This window comes from Daldinia decipiens, assembly GCF_022478715.1.
Source record: "Daldinia decipiens strain CBS 113046 unplaced genomic scaffold F4813scaffold_57, whole genome shotgun sequence".
Taxonomy (NCBI): Eukaryota; Fungi; Ascomycota; class Sordariomycetes; order Xylariales; family Hypoxylaceae; genus Daldinia; species Daldinia decipiens.
The window spans coordinates 89392-114759 of NW_026054600.1; the positions used below are offsets into that span (position 1 = coordinate 89392).

At 44.8% G+C, this 25368-nt stretch overlaps 8 protein-coding genes across 8 annotated transcripts; 5 read left to right on the forward strand and 3 right to left on the reverse strand.

Annotated features, from left to right (window-relative positions):
* Nucleotides 1–812: 812 nt before the first annotated feature.
* Nucleotides 813–3005, forward strand: F4813DRAFT_376547 (FAD binding domain-containing protein). The gene has a single exon (XM_049245138.1). The coding sequence runs from the start codon at nucleotides 1229–1231 to the stop codon at nucleotides 2834–2836; it is 1608 nt and encodes a 535-aa protein (XP_049094858.1). The 5' UTR covers nucleotides 813–1228; the 3' UTR covers nucleotides 2837–3005.
* Nucleotides 3006–3500: 495 nt separating this feature from the next.
* Nucleotides 3501–4760, forward strand: F4813DRAFT_376548 (putative short-chain dehydrogenase/reductase). The gene is made up of 2 exons (XM_049245139.1): nucleotides 3501–4471; nucleotides 4527–4760. The coding sequence occupies exons 1-2, from the start codon at nucleotides 3692–3694 to the stop codon at nucleotides 4572–4574; spliced, it is 828 nt and encodes a 275-aa protein (XP_049094859.1). The 5' UTR covers nucleotides 3501–3691; the 3' UTR covers nucleotides 4575–4760.
* Nucleotides 4761–5954: 1194 nt separating this feature from the next.
* F4813DRAFT_376550 (glycoside hydrolase family 43 protein) lies at nucleotides 5955–8031 on the reverse strand. Its single transcript, XM_049245140.1, has 2 exons — nucleotides 7777–8031; nucleotides 5955–7705 (listed from the first exon to the last, which is right to left on the reverse strand). The coding sequence occupies exon 2, from the start codon at nucleotides 7619–7621 to the stop codon at nucleotides 6074–6076; it is 1548 nt and encodes a 515-aa protein (XP_049094860.1). The 5' UTR covers nucleotides 7622–7705; nucleotides 7777–8031; the 3' UTR covers nucleotides 5955–6073.
* A 2350-nt stretch (nucleotides 8032–10381) lies between these two features.
* On the forward strand, nucleotides 10382–12694 carry F4813DRAFT_288313 (uncharacterized protein). The gene is made up of 2 exons (XM_049240583.1): nucleotides 10382–10747; nucleotides 10866–12694. The coding sequence occupies exon 2, from the start codon at nucleotides 11130–11132 to the stop codon at nucleotides 12585–12587; it is 1458 nt and encodes a 485-aa protein (XP_049094861.1). The 5' UTR covers nucleotides 10382–10747; nucleotides 10866–11129; the 3' UTR covers nucleotides 12588–12694.
* Nucleotide 12695: 1 nt separating this feature from the next.
* Nucleotides 12696–15644, reverse strand: F4813DRAFT_288310 (DUF221-domain-containing protein). Its single transcript, XM_049240582.1, has 3 exons — nucleotides 15397–15644; nucleotides 15174–15338; nucleotides 12696–15119 (listed from the first exon to the last, which is right to left on the reverse strand). Exons 1-3 carry the CDS (start codon nucleotides 15541–15543, stop codon nucleotides 12801–12803), a joined length of 2631 nt encoding a protein of 876 aa, XP_049094862.1. The 5' UTR covers nucleotides 15544–15644; the 3' UTR covers nucleotides 12696–12800.
* Nucleotides 15645–16052: 408 nt separating this feature from the next.
* On the reverse strand, nucleotides 16053–16697 carry F4813DRAFT_376553 (uncharacterized protein). Its single transcript, XM_049245141.1, has one exon. The coding sequence runs from the start codon at nucleotides 16481–16483 to the stop codon at nucleotides 16136–16138; it is 348 nt and encodes a 115-aa protein (XP_049094863.1). The 5' UTR covers nucleotides 16484–16697; the 3' UTR covers nucleotides 16053–16135.
* Nucleotides 16698–19620: 2923 nt separating this feature from the next.
* F4813DRAFT_383682 (subtilisin-like protein) lies at nucleotides 19621–21050 on the forward strand (the record flags this gene model as incomplete). Its single annotated transcript, XM_049245971.1, has 5 exons — nucleotides 19621–19911; nucleotides 19959–20180; nucleotides 20231–20281; nucleotides 20333–20486; nucleotides 20539–21050. The coding sequence occupies 5 exons, from the start codon at nucleotides 19621–19623 to the stop codon at nucleotides 21048–21050; spliced, it is 1230 nt and encodes a 409-aa protein (XP_049094864.1).
* Nucleotides 21051–21492: 442 nt separating this feature from the next.
* On the forward strand, nucleotides 21493–25072 carry F4813DRAFT_376561 (muts domain V-domain-containing protein). Its single transcript, XM_049245142.1, has one exon. It carries the CDS (start codon nucleotides 21574–21576, stop codon nucleotides 24916–24918), a length of 3345 nt encoding a protein of 1114 aa, XP_049094865.1. The 5' UTR covers nucleotides 21493–21573; the 3' UTR covers nucleotides 24919–25072.
* Nucleotides 25073–25368: the final 296 nt, after the last annotated feature.

The window sequence follows — 25368 nt, forward strand, 5'->3', positions numbered from 1 at the left end:
TTGTCCATCGGTCTATCTATAGCGATATCCCAGGTTAATCTTTGTGGTAGCTTATACAGCTTATCTTGTGCTATGAATCCACTCAAGACACAAGCCCCAATACAAACTCTAGTAGTTAACGGAGACTATTGCACCAATAGGCACTTGTAATTATACTTTGGAACTCCGGTTATCCCATCACCAAGCACGTGTTCCTAGTAGTATTGTATCAAGATTTGCTTGTGACTAATACGCGACAACTATGAGAGTACAGAGGTTGTTACCACGTAATAGGTGAGTTGTTGATGCTCACATTCATATAGGCCTAAAACTCTAATAAGTATTAGATGAATTGATACGATACTCTATTAAGATGGTAGTTCACCGCGAAGCCCTCGAAGTTGGTTATAATCCGGTAGTTACTTACTAGATTTAGACGACATTTCTATTCTTAGGTTGAGTAGTATGAGCACGGACTATGTTATGTACAGAGGATTGTGGGGGTAGATGTAGGTATGTATTCCTATAAATGATCACCCTCCCCTGATAATTAGACAAGTTGATTGGCCATTTCGTCTGACTCTTGTGGTCGTCGGGACCGAGCGAGCAACATGCCCTGGGCAAATGTTGTTCGTTGCGGCACGTTAGGGCATTACATTATTGAGATATCTCAGCCACGGTGCCTCTAGATGACCATTTTAGGAATGACTATCTCCAACATGTTTAAGGTTGGACCCGCACTTACATATACCGGGATTATCTGTTCCTAGTTTGAATCAAAATAGCCCTCAACTGGTTTAAGGTCAAGTATTCTTCGAAACTTAGGTAGCCAAACTACGGTCTCGGATGCATCATCCTACGAATGCAACCGCACAGGCAAGTTGTAATTGTAACCCTGTAAAGTTCTCATCTAGTGCTGTAAGGCTAGCATTCATGTATGCATGTTAGTCTGACAGCATTTTGATAATAGATAAGGGGGGTTGCAATTCCTAAACATCCGAAAATAGATACTGTAAAAGGTCTTATATGATCTGACGAGAATGGACGCCGACGCGTCATGCGGCATTTAGGGAGGATAGCCTAACAATACATAGGTCCATCTATCTATGTACATGCCCATGGCATTTTGATTTAGATCCTGCCTCCACTTTCGACATGCCTTCCATAAAAGTCATTGATTCTTGCCTGGTGCAACCGTTGGATCCGATGCTCTTCACCAACAAAGTTCGATCGATGTTCGAAGCATATCATGACAGCACACGAGACTGATGTTTTAATCGTAGGAGGAGGGCCAACGGGGGTAACATTAGCGCTCGAGTTGGCTGTTCATAAGATTCCATTCCGTATCGTCGACAGAGAATTACAGAGATCGGACAAGTCTAGAGCTCTAGGTATTCAACCACGCACCCTAGAACTTTTAAATCGGCATGGCGATGTTCGGAAACTCGTCTCACAAGGAAATCTAAGCAGCGGTACTACATTCTATCTGAACGGAAAGAAGACGGCGGACATCGATATATCGGGTCTTGTGGAAGACTCGGTGTTCCCTCTCATCCTCATTATCTCTCAGTGCGAAACAGAAACGTTCCTAGATGGATGTCTTGCGAAGCATGGTTTCGCTGTCGAGCGAGGTCTCGAAGCAACATCTATCGTTCAAGATCCTACCGGGGTCACCGTAAAACTAAACAACCCAGATGGTGTTGAGGAGACTATCCGCGCGAAGTACGTCGTTGGTGCTGACGGAGCACACAGCAGCGTGCGACGTGCTGCAACGGGCCTTACTTTCCAGGGTGCGGCCTACCCACAGGACTTCATCCTCTGCGATGCCCATGTGAGGAACTCCAAATTAGCCCGGAACCGATTTTCTCTCTGCCTGGGCAGGGGTTCTCTTGCCGTTTTCCCGCTGAAAGATGGCACATGTCGAGTTGTAGTGTCCCGCATAAACCCTAAGGTGGATGTTGAGCCAAGACTAGAAGACTTTCAAGAAATGTTGAATCAGCTTCATCCAGATGCGGGAGAACTGCACGACCCTACTTGGATCACTCAGTTCCATCTGCATCACAGGGGCGTGAATAGCTACCGCGACGGTCGTCTGTTCGTCGCGGGCGACGCAGCGCACATCCACTCCCCCGCTGGAGCTCAAGGCATGAACACCGGTATACAAGATTCCATAAACCTAGGATGGAAGCTAGCGAAGGTGATACGGGGCAAGCGACCAGATTCGTTTCTCGACAGCTACGACCACGAACGCCGTCCGATCGGCCAACATTTACTTGAAACTTCCGATAAAATGTTCACTTGGGGTTGCTCTTCTAACCCCTTTTTCATCTCCTTCCGCAACGTTCTGCTCACATGGGTCTTACCCTGGTTTGTCAGTAGCCGGGATCGTCGTGCCAATATCTTCAAATTCATATCTGAATTTGGCATCAACTACCGAGACAGCTCCGTGGTGGGTACGGCATCGGGGTACTCAGGGCCGGTGCTGGGGGGCGACCGTGCTCCGGATAGGATTATCAAGAGCGCGGGTAGGGAAAGACAGTTCTTAGAGCTTATCACGCCAGATACGCATCATCTGGTACTTCTTTCAGGGGTTGGCGATGATGCTATTACGGAACGGGCCATACTAGAAGTTCAGTCAGTTTTCGCGAAGAAAAACTCGGACGAGGCTAAGGTGCACTTGATCCTTGACGAAGCAGCCGATGGACCAGATATTCCTGGGCATATCGATGTTGGAAATCATTTACATGGTCAGTTTGGTTGTTCCAAGCCTTCTTATGTCTACATTCGACCGGATGGTTATATAGAGCATATTGGATTCCTATCAGAGTTCCAGACGCTATTAGAATGGCTTGAGTGAAATTAGTTAAGTCCAAGGGACGGGTCGTTATTCTTAGTGTGCCATATATCTTACAACCTTGTCGCTCAAGTGTATCCAAATTGTACTTGAAGCAAGGCGTCACGGCAAGTCAGGTATATTAGGTAGATATCTGTCTAACACGACTTATAAATTACCCCTGAGTAGGAACTTACGAGCCGAACGAAGTGACTTCTCTATGGTTCGACCTTCTCTTACCGTGCAACTATTATAAAATTGGTTATTACTTGTAACGATAGCCCCGGGATACCGCAACCAATTTGCTACCTACCGTAAGTACGGCCACACTTATGTTTCTATCAACCGTTGCATTTTTCAAGGATACATTAAATCTATTTTTCCTAAACCCTACTTTGATGTCCCCAAATAATCTCCTTTTAACCTGCATCCGTTTTCCTTCTCCCTCATCTTCCCCCCTATCTTCCAGTTAGTCCACGACCACTTGAATTATTTTATCCTAATTATTTCCTCTCTATTAGCATGGCGTACAGCAGTGTCAGTTAGGTACGCAGACAACTAGTGGGAATTCATGGTGGTGCTAAATAGGGTTACAATAGATAACAACTAAAATGAAATATAACCGCGGCGTTCCTTTCATCTCCTCGTTTATTAGTAATAATTATATAACTTCTCTGTTTTCGAACCTATAATGATTTAACCTAGCCCCTTTACCCCTGCTCGGCAATCCCCGCAGTTTGAAACATCTGTTGATTACCTAAATTTCGGGACCCCAGATTTATATGCTCCACGCTACCGGAGTGGCGGGACAACTCTGTTTAAGCACATCTTAAACGGATGCAATAAAAGGTTTTGTGTAACCGGGATATAACTGCTAACATGACTCGCAAGTCTGTGCTTATCACGGGTTGCAGTGAAGGCGGCATCGGCGCCGCCTTAGCTTTAGAGTTCCATGCTCAAGGGTGTCAGGTCTTTGCAACAGCCCGCGATGTGAGTAAGATGCAATCACTATCCGAACAAGGCATCGAAACTCTGGCGCTCGATGTTAACTCGGATGCATCTATCGCTACTGCTTTCGCCATCGTACAAAAAGCTACCGACAGCTCTCTCGATTACCTTATCAACAATGCCGGTATAAATCATGTGATGCCTTTCACCGACGCCAAGGTTGACGATCTCAGGCGCGTTGTCAACACCAACATCGTAGGCGTATTGGCCGTTACACATACTTTCCTCCCGCTGCTTATCCAAGCTCAAGGCACCGTAGCGACTGTTGGAAGTGTTAACGAGGTTTTCTGCCCACCGTACCAAGTTGCCTACAGCGCATCTAAGGCGGCCGTGCACGCTATTTCACGGACCCTTCGCGTCGAACTTGCCCCACTAGGCGTCAAATTCGTAACGCTGATGACAGGCAGCGTGAGGTCCAAGTTATTTGATAACGCCCCGACCAAGATTCCTGAAGACAGCCTGTACCTCGCTGCGGCGGGCAATGTAGAGAGCCGCGAGTTCGTCAAGAAGGCGCCGTGCACTGAGACCGAAGTGTTTGCAAAACAGGTAGTAAGCGATTTACTGCGGCCGAACCCGAAGCTGAATATATGGCACGGCGGCATGTCGACATTTGCTTGGATCTTAACCTGGTTTGGATGGGAGGGCATATTGGTGGGTTTTCTGGGAAGAATAGTCGAGCTTTAGTAAAGCTAACGTTGTGCCACAGGATTCCACTTTGATTAAGGGTAATGGACTTGACAAGATACATCGATGACGATATCGATGAGTTACTTGGGTGTTATAAGGTCGAATAGAACTATACCCATGTCAATATTTATCATCTATTCGGGGTCCTAAGACCATGTGATATGAAGAGAACGAATACTAGAATCAAAGTATCATAAATGATCCCTTGCTGTCTAAACTGACAGAAAACAGGGGATCTAAAATCGTATTAACCAACCTAATATGTCTAACAGACTTCTAATTTGTCGTATGTATATAGCAAGCCATTACCAAGCACGCATACAATACTCCCTCCACGACTCTTCCGAATATGAGATGTCCATGCAAGTCTTTCACAATCAAAGACCGATATACTCTTTTCTTTATGTCATGTCCCCTATGGTCTTCAACATTGACAAAACAAACACCATATTACTCAACAGTTGTCATAGAAGTTATATAAGATAACGAAGTGAAACTGGAAGGCATGGAAACAACTTCATTGCTCCGTAAGAAGCTATAAGCATTAGATACCTAACTATGAAAGCTCATTGCTTATATATACTAAAGGTATTCTTTGTTCCTAGAAATCTTATCTAGAATCGAAACATTCAATTCTGTTTCATATAAGCACCCATTTACTTAACCAGCTGATCTATAAATCACCATTGAGTTCTCGATTTCCCAATTCTTCTACACTGCATATACTGCGACAACACTGAAAATACTGAAAATATCATAAGACCAAATGGCGAGTATGTATGTTACATGCGCACGGGGCTGTAGACACTGGGGCTCGCGTGGTGCCGTAGGTCTACTAATTTATCGATACCTCACATCAGGCGAAGTACAAATGCTCCTCGGGCAGCGAGCAGTCGGGTCCGATCACGCATTGACCTGGGGCACAATAGGGGGAAGTATAGAAGAAGGTGAAACACCCCTACAAGCCATGGAACGAGAAGTTATGGAGGAGATTGGACTTAATGTCAGAGAGTTTCTGTGGCCCGATGGACAAATTGTCGATGACCATGGAGGTTGGTCATATACTACTTTTATAGCTGATCCGAGGAAGCACTTCGACATATCCGACCTAACGCTCAATAGAAACGAGATAACAAATGTGGAATGGGTCACACGGAAGGACTTGGCCTCTAAGACCCTACATCCTGGTTTTGCAGCCTTTGTTAGGAATAAGTTGAATATATGGGTGCCTCCTGACGTAGATCCTTCTGAGGTACATTTATATATATTGAACTATGGATTAGGGAGCCCGCAAGACTAGTTCCCAGCTTAACTTCAATGGAAGCTAAAGCTATGTAATATACCTACCTAGGTAGATAGATAGGTAGGTAGTTAACCTAATTCATTTGCGGTCAACTACCTAACAAACGGTTATTTGAACAGACCTGACAGGTCGAACACGCTGTTATGGAGATGAAAATACGGTTATTAAGTATCTAGAGAATCCAAATTACATATAACTATAAAATATATCTAAAAGTTTCTACCATAAAAGGTACCTAACGCAGCTGAGCAGCTCCCAACACCCTAAGGCCGCTGAACAGAAACACTACCGATCTTAGCAGCGACATTGTGGGCTCTCACGCCGGTGGCGCCATTGGCAAACGACGTATCCGTAATACTGATCAAGGGCTGTGTAAAGTCATCCACGAACACTTTGATATCTCCACCGACGGCCGTAACTCTGATGTGGTATTCGGTCGCAAGGGAGACCTTGGTATCGCTTTCACCCAGCGACGTCCATGTTCCGCTATCCGCTTTCTCGAGAGTGACTCTGCTAGCCGACGAGATGCCCGCGTAGTATCCCTTGAACTGATCGGAGGTAGTAGAGACATCGGTAGCCCGGAACACGAGCCCGGCGTCTCCATCTCCGTATTGAACCGCGACAGTTGCGTCGAACACCAGATCGGTGAAGTCAGTGTCCAGCAGGGCTTTGGCTTCAGCTGTTTCGGCGACGGTGAGTCGTTGGTCTACCACTCCCCACTCCCCACCGTATGTCTTCCAACTGTACATTTCCCCGTCGGCGAAGTTATCTTTGACGAGCATTTTGACCGGCGCGATCGTTCCGTCGTCGTTGAAATACATGCGGTCGTATGCAAGAACACGATGGTTACCATCCGTCTCGCTCAGCGGACGGCGGTGGTACACGATATACCATATATCGGTATCTGGAATGTGGATAACACCATGATGCCCGCTACCCTTGGCCACTGCGCTATCCTGCTGTAGGATTTTTGCGAGCCGGTTGAAGGGGCCCAAGGGCGTGTTAGACATGGCATACGAAACAGAGTAGTCTGGGCCTGTCCAGACGCCTTCGGACCACATGAAGTAGTAAATGCCGTTGCGCTTGATCATTTGAGAACCCTCGACATAGTTCTCAGGGGTGATTTCCTTGAACTGTGTTCCATCGTCGAAAGTCCCGATAGAAATCATGTCTTCGTTAAGCTTGGCTACGTTGGCGTGCGAATGTCCCCCGTAGTATATATAGGCTTGTCCATCGACGTCGTCTATAAAGACGTCTTGGTCGATTGGTTGTGCGCCGTTGTGGTAGTCTCCGATTAACGGTGCTCCAATCGCATCAACATACGGGCCCTGTGGGTTGTCCGAGACGGCGACTCCAATCCCCCCAATCTCCCCCTTAGCAGGTCCGTCCTCTTGGATGTCGTTAGCACCGAAGTATAGATAGTATTTTCCGTTACGGAAGATTGGCGCCGGAGCCCACACGGCATTGTTGGCCCAGGTCACATCGTCAGTTGTTAAGATATTAGGATGTTTTGTCCAATGAACTAAATCCGGGCTAGAGAATGCATCGAGATATGTCTGTTTTTCATATGAATATGAAGCTGTTGGATATACCCAATAGAGACCCTCATATATCTCAGTATCGGGGTCAGCGTACCAGCCATCCACGAAAGGGTTGCCCGCTTCCGAGGTAGTGTAGTCCGGGATGGTTTTGTTGAATATCGGTAACGTATTTGCCAATTTTGACATTGCGAGGGATGCGATAAGACAGAAAGAAGGGACATTAAGACGTAAGCGAGTTGTAGAATAATTGGCTAAGAAAGAGGATGCCATGATAGGCGGCGCTATCGAATCTCAGCTAATGTCCGTGCGCGGATGGTGATCTATGTAGGTAGGTATGTATGAGCTTCGTTGGTCCTAGGGAGATAATAAGTCAACCATGATTCAGGGATAGGTGGAGATAATATAAATAAAGAGAATTTATCTACCAAATATGAACACCAAATACGAACACCAAATATGAACTGACGAGAAACTTGGAAGTGGGAAATGTATGTATTTATATGATGAATATTTAAATACACAGCTCAGTCGTGCAACATGCCAAGCTCATCGTAGCCACGCGGATACTTTATCATGGTCACGGATGACCAGGCAGCTCGAGAGCTCGAGACATCTTTATAGCTTAGATAGGTGCTGTAACTAGGGAACTCTATAAGTAAGGGATTGGTTGAACTCTTCACGGGACTCAATATTGGTGGGGAGCCAAAAGAGCACGGCTATCCAACCTTCCTCATGGGGAAAGACGCTCTGATGAAGCATGCCATTAACGCCGAACTTAGCTATCTCCCCTCCAAGAATGGCAATTGAGGATGTAAGGGAAGCGCATTATCACGTCGTTTTCGCTAAAGATAGTTTCCTAATCTTACTACAGCCGTCGATCTACCTAGCCTAGGTAGTTTATTCGTCCAATCTTTCTTGGGTTCAACAATTCTCTCTTACAAAAATCAACTTCGAAACTCCCATAAGTCAAAACACCCTTACAGGGGCCACCCTAGTGGGGGCCACCTCAAAAACGCAACGCATTTGCGATAAAATTCACATATAAATTATTATATAATTTTATTAATTTTTAATTAATTAAAAAATAAAATTTATCATTTAAATCCTTATTTTTTCATAATTTTAAAATGTTTACTTTCTTAACCCAATTATATTATACTATAGCAATAAATAATATTCTTAACAGCATATCCTTATAATAAACATTTAAAAAATACCTTATATTATAACATTACTTTATAAACCAAATATTAGGCTGTAAAACATAAAACAACTATTTAAAAAAACGTTAAAAATTATTAAAATATTAAAAAAAAAAAATTAACCAATTAAATTATTATATTAAACTATATTAACTATATATCTTCCTTATATCAATTTAAAAATATTATAAAAAAATTATTAACCCACAATTACCAATCTAATATCTTTAATAAATATTAATATATATAATTTTTATTTTATTATTTTAATATTAAATCAATTAAAGCTTATTTAATTAATTATAAATAAGTTAATAAGGTTATAATTAATAATATTAATATTTTTTTTAATTAATTTAAAACCTTTAAAATTAAAAATATCTTAACCAAATATATATATAACGTTAATAAAATAGAAATTATAAAAAAGGTTAAAAATAATAGGATAATTATTAGTAAAATCTATAAAAAATATATTGTAATTAAAAACTGTAATAATAAAACCTAAACGTTAATTATTAAATACGTTAATAATAATAGTTAATTTTTAAATCTTTTTATTATATATATAAATAAATATGTATAATAATAATAATTTCCTAATAATAAAAACGTTAGATTTAAAGGTTAGAAATTTATTATATTTTTTAATAATTAAATTAATAATAATATTGTATTTAAATAATTTTATAAAAATTTTTTAAAAAAAATAAAATTATTAATTCTTAACAACTACAATAGTTATACCATAATAAAATTCTTTTAAAAATATTTTATAAATAAAGTTTATATTATTTTTATCTTAGCATACTTATCGTATGTTTTATAGGTTATTAATATAAATATATTTTTATCGATAAAATAAAATTATTGTTGTAAATTTATTAAGATATACTAATTATATTATATTTTTAATTTTGATAAAAGAAAATTTATTATAATTTATTAAATAATATAAAAAAAATGTTTAACCAAACATAATATATTAACTAATTAAAAAATTATAGAAATTTATTTTAAAAATTGAAATAAATTATTAAATTACCAATTTATATTTTAAAAAATTTTTAATATTATTTTAATTCTTCCAAACCTTATTTTTAACTTAAAAAAACTTAATTTTATTGAAAATATAACTTTAATCTCTTTAATAACGTTTTTAAATTTATAAAATATTAATATTTTAGTTAAAGAGTTATTTAAGGTTAATATAATATTTGTTAAATTTATAGTAAGGTTTTTATTTAATAAAATTGGTAAAGTCTTTAATAAGGTTATTATGAAATTAATTATAATAAAAGTTTGTGCTAAATATTTAAAAAAAATATTAATAAATATAAAGTTGTAAAAATGGCGTAAGGTATTATTTAACCTGAATTTAACGTTTATAAATATTAAAATTATTATAAAAAAAAAGGAGTAATTAAAAGTTTAGAAATTAAGTGGTGTAGTTATAATTAACAATTCTAATATTAATTTGGAAAATAAAATTTTATTAATTAAATTGATAGTAAAGGATTATATTATTATTAAAATATAATAGATTATAAATTAATTAAATTTAATTTAATTAAATAATGTTAAATTAAAGTTAAGGTGTTTGTTTTAAAGGTTTAAAAATTTAAAGTGGTCCCCATTAGGGTGGCTCCCGTAAGGGTGTTTTGACTTACTTCCTACTTTGTTGGTGCGCTGCGATATTTAGATAAGTGAGTTTATTGGTAGGAGTTTTACTATAGCATAAACACTTCTAGAGTTGTATTTAAGTAACGAGCCATAGCTATTCGATGATTTATAGCGAACCTTGACACATTTAGGAGAATGAAAGTTGGGTTGATTTGCTTTAGGTAGTTAAACTGTTAACTTGACAACTTTATAGTAACACGGCCTCTAATTTGATTAACAATTGGTCTGAGTGCCGAAAGTAGCTTTCTGCACTACCTATTCCACGGTCAATTCTTCTATAACATTTATAACGCCCTGTATCTCCGATAAATGATCGAGTTAATCTACCCGACCCTGAGTGTCATCAAGTTAAAATTCAAGCTCCCAGGTTTACCAAAGCGCTTTTATAGCACGTAAATATTCATAAGTTCAAAGGCTATGTACTTCGTAGACTGTCTAAAAATCATCTCATACTATAAGGGGTGAAAAACACCCACGATAGATTCTACAATTCTATTCAAGTTTAGGTTAGGTAGGTAGTTACCCAGAATGACCACTACTCCTTTTTATAAATAACATTCGAAAAGTCATTTTTTATAGCATGAGTCACCATGAGTCTTTAAAAAGATATCAAGTTAACAATCAGTTAGTTCCAATCGAGCAACGTCGGGGTCTACATTCCGCAATTCCCAAAATGGAACCATTCTACCATGAAAGACATCATCCAGGCCTAACATCTCAACCGTGACACGCCACGCCTTAATTTTTTTTCTTCTTCTCTTACGGACGGAATGTAGAACTCTCCTATTAAACACCATAATCAAGTCTTGGCCTCACTTGCTAGTGCGAGCCGTAAGAGGCATGTGATACGGATGACGATACCTATCGGTTAGCAAAGTCGCACCGACGCATCGATGGCGCTTCGGCAGCACAAGACAGCGGCCACCCGTCGGAGGGCTGCAGTGCTACTGTTCTTCAGCTCAGTTAGCCTCCTCGTACTTTTCATCTGGAACCATCGTGTTCTACCGGCCCCTAGCCGGGACACCCCAGCATCGCTCCTCCACCACCACCACCACCACCAACACCAACAACAGCATCTACAAACCCACGGCAGGGAACAAGACACTAATAACACCGACCTCTCAAGCGCACGAGCTCCGTTCATCGCCTGGCCCCTAAAGCGCGTCTGCGCTGAAACAACATATATCCCCGGCCTCACGTTTCTCTGCGACAACAACAGCGGCGGGCCGGGCAACATCCGCAACTACATCCTGACATGTGTGCGATACGCAGTCGATGCGGGCGCCTCCGCACTGGTCCTACCGCGCATCCAGGCCCGCTCGCCCTCGAACCCGGCTAACCTGTTCCACGCGTACCAGGAGTTCGGGTACATGTTCGACGAGGCGCATTTCCGCGGCGCCATGGCCGACGCCTGTCCGCGCGTCGCCGTGTACGCTCGCGTCGAAGACGTGCCTGGCGCCCGGGCAAAGGCGTCCAAGGCGAACCGGGCTATCGACCAAATCGTCGAGCGCGTGATGCCCAAGACGTTCGGGGGCAGCCGCGCGGGATGCGACCAGCGGGATCCGAACCGGCATACGGACCGGTTCGGGGGCGCATTTCGGGACTGGCTGCGGAGCTCTGCCGCAGAGCGCGGGTGGGCGCCGTCCAACGACGTCGACAACCCGCGACTGATCCGCTTCTCCTGGGGCGTGCTGTGGGACTGGCCTGTGTACCGCGACGGGCCCGAGTTTGCCGCCACGTTCGGCGGGCTGTTGAAGATCCGGGACGACATCCTAGACGTCGCAGATGCCATTGCGACATCGATGCGGACGCTCGCCACCTCGACGCGGGGCACCGAAACCGCAGCAGGCCAATCGTTTCTCGGGGTGCACCTGCGCACCGAAGCGGATGCCCTGTCGCGATGGCCGTCCTACGAGAACCAGACCAAGAACTACTTGCGCGAGGCCGCGGGCCAGGGGTACCAAGGGCGAGCAGCGTACATCGCCTCGGGCAACGAGACAGAAACAAAGAAGTTTGGCGCAGATGCCATGGCAGCCTTGCAACTAGAGGTTAGGTCCAAGTACGACCTGCTAGACGAGGGAGACGAGAAGCTGGAGAAGCTGAAGTCGTTCAGCTGGGACCAGCAAGCGCTAGTAGATTTCGTAGTGCTACTAAACTGCGACTACTTCGTCGGAGTAAGTCCGAGCAGCTTTAGTATCAACGTGGCGCTGAAGAGACACTTACAGGGTGAGGGTTTATATACACGGCCGTGGAAAGTTGGAGGGCAAGGTGATGGAAGAAGCTGGCTCGTGGGGCGCTATGATCGGTACTGGGAAGATTGGTTATTTATGTTTGATGGCATGTGGCCTTGATTGAATCCAGCAGACCAAGCAGATATAATCTAATATTAAGCGCCTTTCGCTCACTCTTCAATATTCGTCTCTTTTCTCGTGAACCGCTACACCGAATGCATATCTGAACAGTAGTACATCAATATTCTAACAGGACGCTACAGTAGAAATCAGGAATAGGGTATAGTGATATTTCAATCTTTTCGTTATAAGACGTCCTAATTCTCATTGCCATCATACGTTGTCATCACCGTTGCTGTCTCGCCAAATATGGGTATCTCCAAGACTAAAGGAACTAGAAACGCTACCCAGCCCATCATTACTTCTTAGCGACGCCTCCCTGTGACTGCCATTGTCGCCAACACTCCCCGTGCCAGAGCTAATAGATGACTCTGGCAGAAGTGGTGGTGGATCTTGATACACCCAGGGTTGTTCTAGGGGGACGACAAGACTCGGGTTTATGAACCTCATGCCCTTTTCCTTATCTTCGTCAATGGTGCTCATGCGTCTCGTTAGTCGAGTTTGCCGTTGTACTTGGTCTGGATCTCGATCAGGACGAGTTTCCGAACCAGGATCAGAAGCGCGCTTAATACTACGAAGCGCGATAAATTTCGTGAGAGGAGTATACCGCTGCTGAGAATAAAAGTTGTACCAAAAAGTCAAGACAACTAGAGGTGCAATAAATGATGCAGCTATGAAGGCTGTCTGCAGTACCAAGAAGGCAATCATGATAACTTCGAACGCAACTAAACCAACAATGATACGTCCGCAAATAATCGGCCATGCACCACCAGTGGCATGCTGTGGCTGGTCCATCGAATACAACAATTGATACTTGTAAACAAAATATCCGAGTGAGAAGTAGCAGACGCCAAGCAGCAGGACAATATGCGCGCCGGGAAGGATGCTGTACACTAAACAGAGGATGAACACCAGTAGAGCGGTCGGGAGGTAGAACCCGTAGTTGAACAGGCTGGGTTGAACAAGCTCGGCAAAATCTCGCGGCGTCTTTGCTCCCATCCGATAGATGGAATACAGCGTGATGCCCCCGAATTGTAGAAGCTTAAAGGGAAACAGACCGAATCCCTGCAACATTATGAAATTGAGGTAGAAGTTGTTCAGGTTTTGTATCGAGATCGCCAACTTCTTCGCAATGGTACGCGTATCGCTGAGCGAATCTCCGATTATCTTCCAGAAATCCGATAGAGCCGCACTACCCGAGACCGCATAGACAACAAAAATGTTGAAGAATATGAAGAAGAAATTCTTCGATATCGTGGAAAGTTCAACATCGCCTTGAGACATCATTCCTTGCTTGTTGGAAAGATAATCGTAGAGGTACGGCACCAAGACGTTGAGCAACGAAACCACGAGAGTAGGCAAGCCAGTTCGTACGAAAGCCCTCGTAATATCGTGCCCATAAAGTGTCTCGGCAAGGGAGGGTGCTACCTTCGAAATGCCACAAAGGCTGAGTAACTGAGCTAGTACCGCTACTGGGAACAACCAGATGATGGATAGGAACGTGATGAAGAGGGTAACGGTCCATGATTTTAACCGTCGCTTGTATCGTGGTGTATAAGTGTTCTTCCAAATCACATCTGAAGGAGCAGGCGCGGGCTTCGACAGCAGCTGTCCTGGTCTAGGATCGATAGTGGCTTGCATGGCCATTTGACACGCCGCTATAGAATCCATCGTCACAAACGCGGTATCTGTTGGTGTATACTCTTTCCTTCTCGCATTTCGGATTTTCTCATCAAGACGACGTAGCTTCTCCTCGTAATAGTCAAGAGCATCGATTTTACGATTTCGTATTCCAAGGAAGCCGAATCGAAGACGAACTTTAGGTCTTGCCCTCTCCGCGATGAGGTCCCGTAGACCATCGCTGGTGAGAAGACGTCTGGCCTCTTGCGACTCCTCGCCGTCGTCATCATTGCCTTGGATAGCCCTGTCTGGGTCTGGGCGTTGCTGATTATTGGTTGCTTCTGTTCGCGGTCTCCGAGCTAGATAGACACTCCATGCTTCTTCAAGCTTTCGTAAAAGGATTTGCCGTTCGGCCATCAGGCCGTCTATTTCAGACCAGTTCCGGCACAACGTAACGCTTCGCACATGTCCGATCTCCAAGTTCTCCACGAACTCCTTAACCTTCTCCTCTGATCTGATATCTTCGGGAACTCCCGTCAGCCGGAATGTCCGGTCGGTTATTGTTGACTGGGTACCCAAATAATCCTGCCTTACTTTGATCACTTTTATGGTCTCGGAATTCATGAAGTACATTGTGAGGAAAGAGAATAACCAAGTGAAGACCGGAGCCCATAGCAAGCTCCAGCTCTTATCCTCAGGTTCGGGCTTCGTCAGAATATCATCCATGCCGCTCAGACTATAGTTTCCGTCCCGCGGTTCTAAGTCTATATATATAGAAGCGTCTCCGAAGGATTCGCTAGGCGGTTGAGTCGTGCCGGTGTTGAAAGTCTTATGGATAGGCCAAAGAACGGTGAGGGCGAAAAATAGCATGGTAGTAAATAGGCGGAGCGACATCTTGAAAAAGGATAAAAACTAGGACTTCATAAGCAACTCATTGATCAAGCCCCAGTTTGGTACAACACTTACCACAAAGGCATCTAAGCCTGCAGATGCCAGCACCTGTTCCTCTGTAATTCTATATAATGCTGGTATCCATCCAAAGAAACTGTCGGGAAGCACAGGAAGCGCAATCTGGGGGTCATAGTGACGTCTCCGAGCAGCGTAGAGAGTCTTCCACCGAGGTCTTAGGATCTACTCATGATAATTAGCTTCAGGACCTAGGCGGGATTGACTATTGTCGACTACTTACACAGAAGGCAACAAAGGCTGAGATACCCAAGGCGAGAGAGATTACAAGCTGAACATAGATGTCCTTGCTGTCCGGTCCTGCGGCTTTCTCGCCATCTTTCCCGTCGTGGCAGAACCGGGACTGACCATCGCCATCACCATTATCCATGACTTGGTGAGATGGCAGCGCCAGAGAAAATGAATATGTTGTGCATTAGGTTAAGTACATGGATAGTAAGGAGGTATTTAGGGATTTAGGGGGGGAAAGGTTTAAAGAGGAAAAAATCAATAATTTGATGCAATCGGAAACCTCACGCGACGAGTCAGAAGCTATAGTGGGGCCGGCGATAGTGACGTTCCCGGTACAGTTAGGCTCCAATTTTGGGTACCACCCGACATTTTGACAGCGGTATTGGTCCCTGGAAAGTACCTAACATAGGTACCTAATGTACCTAACCTAACATATCACCAATGCCTAGAACTACCGGCATAGCGGCTGAAGTAGGTAGTCATTCCGACATGTCTGCATGTACCTTCGGCATAGTTTCTATCCAAATAAATAAAGCTAGGTACCTAACGCAGAACCTCATAAAAGAACGATGTCAAATATGAAATATTATAGGTACCTATCTACCAGATTGGACATATATATCACATATCACTAAATAAGCCGTATTCTTCTTCAAAAACTAGATTCATTATGTTCAAGTATACATGATCTGCTATCTCTTCTACCCTAAAGCGATCTCCTAATTCCTAATTCACGCACCTCCTTCTCTCTTCGCATACTCATCCTCGATGCGCTCTTCATAAAGTCTATCGTTTTCCCGTTGTTCGTCAGACACATCCTCAATGCGGCGGTCTGCATTTACACCGTTCCCGTTTAGGGCTCGGTCTGAGGAAGAAACCAGACGGCCCGAAGCATCGTACTCGCGGCGCTCATGACGGAGGGGCTCGCCGGTACGTTGGGACGCAGTTTGAGTGGTGGTGCCCGACGGGTCACTTGCAGTATGCTCGGCATAGCGGGACCCAGTGGTTTCCCCGTTGCGAGTAGTAGAAGACGAGAAAGACATTGTAGAAGAGCTGAAGCTGTAGCTATTCGACGACATGGTGGTCAAGATAATTTGTGTCTAGTGTGTTCCTCGATTGGCAGTTTAACGATGAATCTAAAAGATTATGAAGATGTTAGTCAAAGGGTAAGAATTGTTCATTATTAATAGGCCCTTCCGTGTAAGCCAATGTGTATGGAGATATTAAACGTCATAAGTGGCGGGCTGTGGGCAAATACCTACGTGCATACGTCATACCTACACGCCACACCCGTTTGCTCTTTGTTACTCCCGCCCTAGGTTCTCCAAGTTGATGAAATATCAGTCGCATACATTTTATACTGTCTAAAACACATGTGCACCGTATCCACCTAGGTTAGGTAAGTACTAGTGTATACCTAGGTACTTGGTTTGCCACACACACCTTCCTCACGCAGTTATAAGTCTTATTCTTCCCATATGCATTAGGTCGTCAAGATTTAGATCAATATTATTCAAGCCCGGTACTATGCCGATACCGATCCAACAGAGGCATACGGTTGAAGTGGGGTGACATAAGCTTCAAGACTTGAGTTGAGCTTTCTAAGACTTCGCCCGCTCTACGTTTTCATTTTCAAGGTTATCTAGAGATAGTTAAGTTAGACTACCATCGATAATTATATGTGTCTGTATATCTGAATACTATAAGTACGAGGACAACCCCGACATCTCAACATCCCAATCTCAGATAAAAGGAAATCCTGAAATACGCGTGCAGCAAGTTACTAAGATAGAGCACCAAGGGAGATTAAACGCTGCCATAAACTCTTAACCCAACGCATGTTTGAACATGGTACTCTAAAAAGGATTATAAACACCAAGAATCACGTTAGCATAAAATAGCCAGACAGTAAAGCGAATTGCAGTTCAGTTCTCCTCTATCCCATAAAGTGTATTAACATCTAACTCTGCAGCAATTATATTCTACATGCGTGGCAGAAGAACCTATCTTGGAAGATAATATTTTACGATATAATACTCCCACATTTCCCTATTATTCTTAAAAAATCCAAACTTAACCTACAGTGAATATTCCTCGACTCCATGTTTCGCCCAGATGTTAAGCCCTACGTAATATCTCCAACGCCGAGACGAGTTTTCAGGGATAAAACGATTCAAAATCATATAGCAAGAGATATACGGCTTTCAGTCCTCTCGTGCCACAATTTTGACGGCCTCGCCGAGTCCTAGCTCTAAATAGTTCATGCCCCAACGAGACAGGCATGGGCACCTAAGGTATCCGGTGACCAAGTTAACAGGCAATATGGGTGGAGACATCAGTCTACTAGGTTAGTATTGTGTATTAGTGCTATCCAGAGAGAATATCTCAGATGCCAGATACACGATTACATCGACCCAATTGACTAGACTCGACTAACCAGGTATCCCTTGCTTTCACAGTTGTTAGATATTACGATCAAGGAGCACAAGCATCACACACTTCCATCTTTTGTTACCGATACATTGCCAATACTGCCACTTTCCGTATTATTGATGTATCTAAGCGTTTCTGAGGCGAATCGATGCCTGATGTTGGCTTTATCTCTCAAAGATACTATATGAGCATGCCAATACAAAAACTACCTCCTAATTATAATAGGTACCTAACCTAGTGCCCTTCCGATTCTCTCATTACCCCTGTATGAATATTAGGAATATGATATATGAATCATTGGCGGCGTTTTTGTGTTAGTCCAGACAAGTTCAGCTTTCATATATGACTAACAACCATCTTTCTCCTAAGAAGCCAACTTTCGAAATATTCCCTGCATCAGCCATTTCTACATTGCCATACATGTATCAGCAAATTCCATATTGAAATCACCCTATTTGCGGGCTATTCTTCAGCTAGCTTTCTGTGATAAGACACTTTAACCTTTCTGTACTCTCCGGAATACGAAATAGATATGTCTCCGGTACAAGTCGCACATGGTCACACATTGTATACACTTGGCCCTACGAGGTAATATTGGTAACTTGGGAAAGCAGGAAAGTGGTCGGCGACTAAATATAGTTAGACATACTAACGATCTCGCCATCACCGCTTGGACGTTAGGTAACTCAAGGAACTATAAATTTGTTCCATAGGACGTGCCTATATTCTATAAAATACTCCGCTGATTTTCTTGTATAACTTCATTAAGTCAACATGTTTAATACTGGCTAGTCAGCTAGGACTTAATTACCAATTCATCGAGATTATTCCATGAACTAACCCTGGGCGAGGCATATGACCATCGCCGGTAAGCCGAAAAGACTAAAGTCAAACGACGAATGATATAAGACTGAAATATAAATCTAAGTATATTAGTTACTTTAGTATTTATCTAAAGTTCGTGATTGTAAAAACTAGACCAAAAGATGGCGCGCAATTTTACCTGTCATTTCTAGCAATTAGGCATTACCCCTTAATGGTGTAATATGAGATCAAGCTTTCCAATTGACTTGCCTCAAGAGCTAGGATGCTAGTAGTGACTAGATGGCAATATCCTGCCCAAATCGCGGCCTAGCCGCCGATACAGTCAAGATCAGCTCCCGATTGCGAGCCTTATCGATCCGAGTTGACCTAATATCACGGCCTCACTGCTAGTTGTGTGACTAGAATTAGCTCCGATGCAACCGTCACGCAAGCACAAGCTTAATAATTCCGACCAGATCCGTGAGACATGTCGAAGAATAGAAAGGCTCTCATATTCACACGAGCAGGCTTCGTTGGTGGATGTTTGCCATCAGATCGACGCTATCGAGTGAATTGTATACTTCCAGAGTTGATTATTTCACTTAGTTAGAAGTCTCGGCCCTTCCCGTGAGCTGAGGATGATTATTGGTACAACTAAGTCACCATCGAGGTCTCAGAAAATACACTTATTTGATGTCGAGAACAAGAAAGTGAATATAGTCACTGCGTGAGGAGTCATTTTGAAGTATTTATGGTGCTACAGAATATATTATGAAATCAATGGAGACCCCAAGATTCTCCTAGCCGTTCTGTCTATATAATAATCAATGAAGACGGCGTAGTTTATTTATCATAATTCCTAACCAGCTGATCCAGCAAACCCCATCCAAGCCTCATAAATCATATTCTTATCCCGCTGCCGTTCGTCTAGCTTATTCAGAAGTACATATCCGTCTTATCCACTCCGAAAAGAATCACGATGAAGACCTTTCATCTGCTTCTCGCGGCTTTGGTGCCTCTTGCTTTAGCCAAGGCGCCCCTCATGCATAGAGACATTGCAGATGGCATAGACGATAACTATATTGTAGTTATGAAAAGCGCCACCCCGAAGACGTTTCAAGCACACTATCAGCGGATCCATTATACTTCTTCCCAACGGAGTAAAGGTGCCAAGAAGGGAGTTGTGAAAACCTATCAGGTTCCTGGTTTCAATGGCTACCACGTTGAGTGCGACGATGCAACTCTGGACAATATTCGTAATGATCCTCTGGTGAGTCAATTATACACCTCCAATGAAGCTATTCTAACTGGTATAAGGTTTCATACGTTGCTCGAGATGGCCGTGTGACCGCTCAAGCAGCCATCTCCCGCAATGCTCGTAATGCTCCTAGATCAGACCCCCAGGCTGATACCTGGGGTTTGGGTCGAATTTCCCATCGGGACCCCGGTGTTGCCACCTATGTAGACGACGTTGCCCGCACTACTGAACCTCCAACTTACGCCTACATACTAGACACCGGAATCCGCGTGACTCACCAGGTAAGCCACATTCAATGCAATATTGAGCATTGGTGACTGACTTAAGCTAGGAGTTTGGAGGACGGGCTACTTTTGGCAAGAACTTCATCAACGGGGCTCAGGTAAGTTGTACTGACGAAGCTTACTGTAACATTTGCTAATATTTGTCAAAGGATGTTGACGACAACGGGCACGGAACCCATACAGCTGCAACCGTCGGCGGCAACACGGTTGGAGTGAACAATAGTACTATGCTCATCGGAGTGAAGGTTCTAGACAAAGACTCATCTGGAAGCTGGTCTGGAATCATTGCTGGAATAGACTGGGGTAAGTCGCTACGGATGAGAGAATACCAATGACAGAATCTGACCTCTACCAGCCGTGAACGATGCTCAAACGAAGGGAAAGATTAACCGATCAGTAATCAATATGTCGATAGGCGGCCCCAGATTCCAGGCTCTAGACGACGTTGTTAAGAATGCCGTTGCAACTGGCATGACATTAGTAGTGGCGGCTAGCAACTACGGTGTCGACGCATGCACGTACAGTCCGGCAGCAGTTCCAGAAGCGATCACGGTAGCAGCTATTGATCAGACGGACAATCGACCAGACTGGTCCAATTGGGGCAGTTGTGTGGATATATTCGCTCCTGGAAGCGACATTTATTCAGCTTGGATGGACAGCGACTCGGATTATGTTACCATGAGCGGAACCAGCATGGCTTGCCCTCACGTTGCCGGACTTGCGACGTACTTGATGTCGCGAGAGTCAATTTCAGGTGTTCAAAAGGTCACTAGTCGCCTGACTGACCTCGGAACACGAGACAAGGTGCAGAATGCAAATGGAAGTCCCAACTTGATCGCGTTCAACGGTAACGAAGCTGAACTATAGAAGAGTTTAGCAGAACATAACCATTGGAATTGGATCGAATTGGCGGCATCTCGGAAAACTGGTTCTTAACAAAATAGAATAGATTGGATAGGATAGACGTCTGAAGAGGATACATATAGGTTACATAGAATAATTTCATATCTTTCATGTCAATGGCAATATGAAAACCTGGGTGCTGAGTGATTATGTGAAGAAGTTGTAGTAGAGAGGTTGTGGTTGTACTATGTACCTAGGTACATGTAGTCTTCCCCTAGGTAGCGGTACGTAGCGGTACGGGGCACAGATGTACATAGTACCTATCCTGTGGCTTAGTGGAGATTGGCTAGGTACAATACCTAGGACAGCTGTACCTAGGAGTTCCCCTGAAGCTGCAAGTTTAGAAGCTGGTCTGTGCTGGACACTTAACGCGTTTACTGATTCTTAGACGCGTTCCGTCCTTGACTTTATGACGACTTGTCTCCAGAATTGAAACCACCATTGGCAATCTGCATTACTAACGACATTAGTTGCTACTATCTTCAGAATGGCCAGCCAACCCAAAGGGAAAAAGCAGCAATCTCTTACTAACTTTTTCACCCCGAGGACCGTTAATGGTCTAACTACATCGCTCCGAAAGCCCCAGACTCAGGATGCTGAGAGCCCCAACAATACCCCTGATAGCTCCCGAAAGAGACCGCTCCGAGAAGATACTGATAATGGGAATAATACACACCCTAAGAAAAAGTCGAAAGCCGCTGATGTAGAAAATGAGAATGACGAGTTAGAAAACACAACTGTTAGATCCCCTACCTTAGCCCTAAGCAGACCAGGTACTCGTACGGAACGCTATATATACAACGGCTCAACCTCGCGAGAAGATGCAATTGAAGAGGATGAAGAAGAAGATGCTTCTGAGAAGCGGAAAAAAGAAGAGCTTCACCGTAAATTTGTACAGAAGCTCGGACGTCCGGATAGTATGGCATACGGCAGACGTGCAACTGAGCAGGGAGATGACGAAACCCAAGCTGCGGCCGAGGACGCAGAAGATGGCGAAGAGGAAGAACCCCCGCCGCCACCCACCAAAGGTAAGAAGAAGGGAGCTAAGACGGGGAAACTCACACCAATGGAGATACAGTTTCTGGACATCAAGAGAAAACACATGGACACCATATTGATTGTTGAGGTGGGATATAAATTCAAGTTCTTCGGCGAGGATGCCCGTATTGCTGCCAAGGAGCTTAGCATAGTCTGTATACCTGGCAAGTTCAGATACGACGAGCACCCGTCCGAAGCACATCTGGACAGATTCGCGTCCGCAAGTATTCCCGTGCACCGACTACCGGTACACGCTAAACGGTTGGTCGCTGCTGGCCACAAAGTTGGTGTTGTTCGCCAAATCGAGACTGCAGCGTTGAAGAAGGCCGGCGATAACCGCAATGCGCCTTTCACGAGAAAGCTCACCAATGTCTACACCAAGGGAACCTACGTTGACGAGATTGGGGAGCTGGACCAGAGGGATAACTCAGGAGCTCCAGCAGGTGGATATCTCCTCTGTATCACGGAGACGAAAGCCAAAGGATGGGGTACCGACGAGAAGGTCGATGTTGGTATCATCGCAGTACAGCCCGCAACCGGCGATATCGTATATGATAACTTCGAAGACGGCTTCATGAGAAGCGAAATCGAAACGAGGCTCTTGCATATTTCACCGTGCGAATTTCTCATTGTTGGCGACCTCTCCAAAGCTACGGACAAGCTCCTTCAGCATTTATCGGGCAGCGCCACCAACGTGTTTGGCGATCGAAGCAGAATTGAAAGGATTCCCAAGTCCAAGACAATTGCCGCCGAAGCTTACTCGCATGTCGCTCAGTTCTACTCTGCTAAACTAAAGGAGGCCTCTGAAGGCAATAATGAGCAGGCTAGCGCACTTCTTGACAAGGTCCTCAAACTACCAGAGCCCGTCACCATCTGCTTATCTTCTATGATTAACCATTTGAAAGAGTACGGTCTCGAGCATATATTCGATTTAACCAAATATTTCCAGTCCTTCACTGCTCGTCAGCATATGTTAATCAACGGCACGACCTTGGAGAGCCTTGAGGTGTATCGCAATCAAACCGACCACACCGAAAAGGGCAGTCTTTTCTGGGCCCTTGATAAGACGTTGACTCGCTTTGGACAGAGGCTACTTCGCAAGTGGATTGGTCGACCCCTTTTGGACAAGGAGCGTCTTGAAGAAAGGGTAACCGCTATCGAGGAGCTACTCGAGAACGCCTCAACCGCCAAGGTCGACCAACTAGAGCGTTTGCTCAAGAGTATCAAGACGGACCTCGAGCGGAGTCTAATCCGTATATACTATGGAAAGTGTAGTCGCCGTGAGCTCCTAGCGGTCCTTCAAACACTTCAAAGGATAGCAATGGAATTCGCGCAGGTGAAGTCATCTGAAGACACGGACTTCACAGCAGAAGCAATTAGCTCCGCCATCTCCTCACTGCCGCTCATACTACCCACCATCTTGTCGTATCTCGATCGCATCAATGCCGAGGCTGCGCGCCGGGACGATAAATACGCATTCTTCCGCGAGAGCGAAGAAACGGACGCTATCACCGAGCACAAACTAGGCATCGCGTTTGTCGAGCAGGAGTTGGATGCCCACCGCAATGTAGCTGCTTCGACTCTTGGCAAGAAGTCCCCCGTACCCTACATTACCGTCGCTGGCATTGAGTACCTTATTGAGGTACCGAATGGCGACCTTAAGCGCGTCCCCGCCTCCTGGCTTAAGATTAGCGGCACGAAGAAGCTCTCGCGTTTCCACACACCAGAAGTCGTCCGCCTCATCTCAGAGCGTGACCAACACAAGGAGGCTCTGTCAGCCGCCTGTGACGTAGCTTTCACCTCTTTACTTGAAGCCATCGCATCAGACTACCAACCACTCCGCGACGCCGTCTCCTCCCTCGCCACTCTCGACTGCCTCCTCTCCCTCTCCAAGGTCGCCGCCCTCCCCGGCTACTCTAAGCCCACGTTTCTCCCATCCGACTCGCCCCCAACCATTTCCATCAGCGAAGGCCGACACCCTATCGCAGAGCAGACCCTAACGACGTCTTACATCCCCTTCAGCACCACCCTATCTTCCCCAACACCCCTCGCGCACCTAATCACAGGGCCCAACATGGGCGGTAAATCCTCCTTCGTCCGCGCCGTCGCGCTCCTCGTACTCCTAGCACAAATAGGGTCCTTCGTGCCCGCCTCATCTTTGACTCTAACCCTCGCCGACGCAATCTACACGCGCATGGGCGCTCGCGACAACCTATTCGCCGGCGAATCCACCTTCATGGTCGAAGTCTCCGAAACAGCCCGCATCCTCCGTGCCGCCACCCCGCGCTCCCTAGTCGTTCTCGACGAGCTCGGCCGCGGCACCAGCACCCACGACGGCGCCGCCATCGCCCACGCCGTTCTCGCCCATGTCGTGCAAGATATCCGCTGCCTCACCCTTTTCATCACCCACTATCAGAACCTCGCCCGCGTCGCCGACGGCCTCGACGGCCGCTGCAAGAACGTCCACATGCGCTTTACTGCCACCAAGCGTGGCGGTAATGGCGAAGAAGTGCGAGCTGAAGGCAACAACGAAGATGAAGATGGAGAAGAGGAGGATATCACATTCCTATACGAGGTGGGTGAGGGTATGGCTCACAGGTCCTACGGTCTAAACGTAGCGAGATTGGCACGCATTCCGCGGAAAGTGTTAGATGTGGCAGCAAAAAAGTCTAGGGAACTCGAGGAAATGATTAAAATACGTAGGCTGAATGGCGCGACAAGGCTCTTGGCTGATGTGTTGGGGAATGGGCCTGATCAGTTAGATCATCTTGTATCGAGCATTGAGCAACTCTAGAGATCCCTCAATGATGTATATGCTCTCAGAGTCTGTCAGTTCATCTTGGCGGGATTCATTGCAATTTATCTAATAGAACGTGTGGTAGTCTAAATAACAGCTATCACTTAATGTACAACAAACCCGTACTAATAATAAATATGTGAGTTCATCGCCAAAATCGTTAAGATAGTCTACCCTTTAGACCTAATATAGTCGTGATTCATCATCGAATAATTTAAAGTCTCTTGTTTCCAGCTCATGAACCTAATCCCGCGGCCCTACGATGCCTTGGTCGATACCTAAGTTTGCCCTGATACTGGGATGAGCCCACCATACCTAGGGCGGGAATTCTTCACTCTCGAATGTAACTCATCCATGACAGGCAGTAGGTTAAAGGTAGCGAATGAGATAGCCGAAGCCCATTGTCCTGCAAGTTGGGGTGGTGAAGGGAGAAATGACAGTCTAACA

Excerpts from the sequence above, each read along its gene's own strand:
- F4813DRAFT_376553 (XM_049245141.1), bottom strand. The coding sequence starts at position 16,483 with ATGTCGTCGAATAGCTACAGCTTCAGCTCTTCTACAATGTCTTTCTCG.
- F4813DRAFT_288313 (XM_049240583.1), top strand. The coding sequence starts at position 11,130 with ATGGCGCTTCGGCAGCACAAGACAGCGGCCACCCGTCGGAGGGCTGCA.
- F4813DRAFT_376548 (XM_049245139.1), top strand. The coding sequence starts at position 3,692 with ATGACTCGCAAGTCTGTGCTTATCACGGGTTGCAGTGAAGGCGGCATC. Across the intron at positions 4,472-4,526 it reads TTGGATGGGAGGGCATATTG|GATTCCACTTTGATTAAGGG; the intron begins GTGGGTTTTCTG and ends GTTGTGCCACAG.
- F4813DRAFT_288310 (XM_049240582.1), bottom strand. The coding sequence starts at position 15,543 with ATGGATAATGGTGATGGCGATGGTCAGTCCCGGTTCTGCCACGACGGG. Across the intron at positions 15,339-15,396 it reads CAGCCTTTGTTGCCTTCTGT|ATCCTAAGACCTCGGTGGAA; the intron begins GTAAGTAGTCGA and ends TATCATGAGTAG. Across the intron at positions 15,120-15,173 it reads CAGGCTTAGATGCCTTTGTG|TTTTTATCCTTTTTCAAGAT; the intron begins GTAAGTGTTGTA and ends ATGAAGTCCTAG.
- F4813DRAFT_376550 (XM_049245140.1), bottom strand. The coding sequence starts at position 7,621 with ATGGCATCCTCTTTCTTAGCCAATTATTCTACAACTCGCTTACGTCTT.
- F4813DRAFT_376561 (XM_049245142.1), top strand. The coding sequence starts at position 21,574 with ATGGCCAGCCAACCCAAAGGGAAAAAGCAGCAATCTCTTACTAACTTT.
- F4813DRAFT_376547 (XM_049245138.1), top strand. The coding sequence starts at position 1,229 with ATGACAGCACACGAGACTGATGTTTTAATCGTAGGAGGAGGGCCAACG.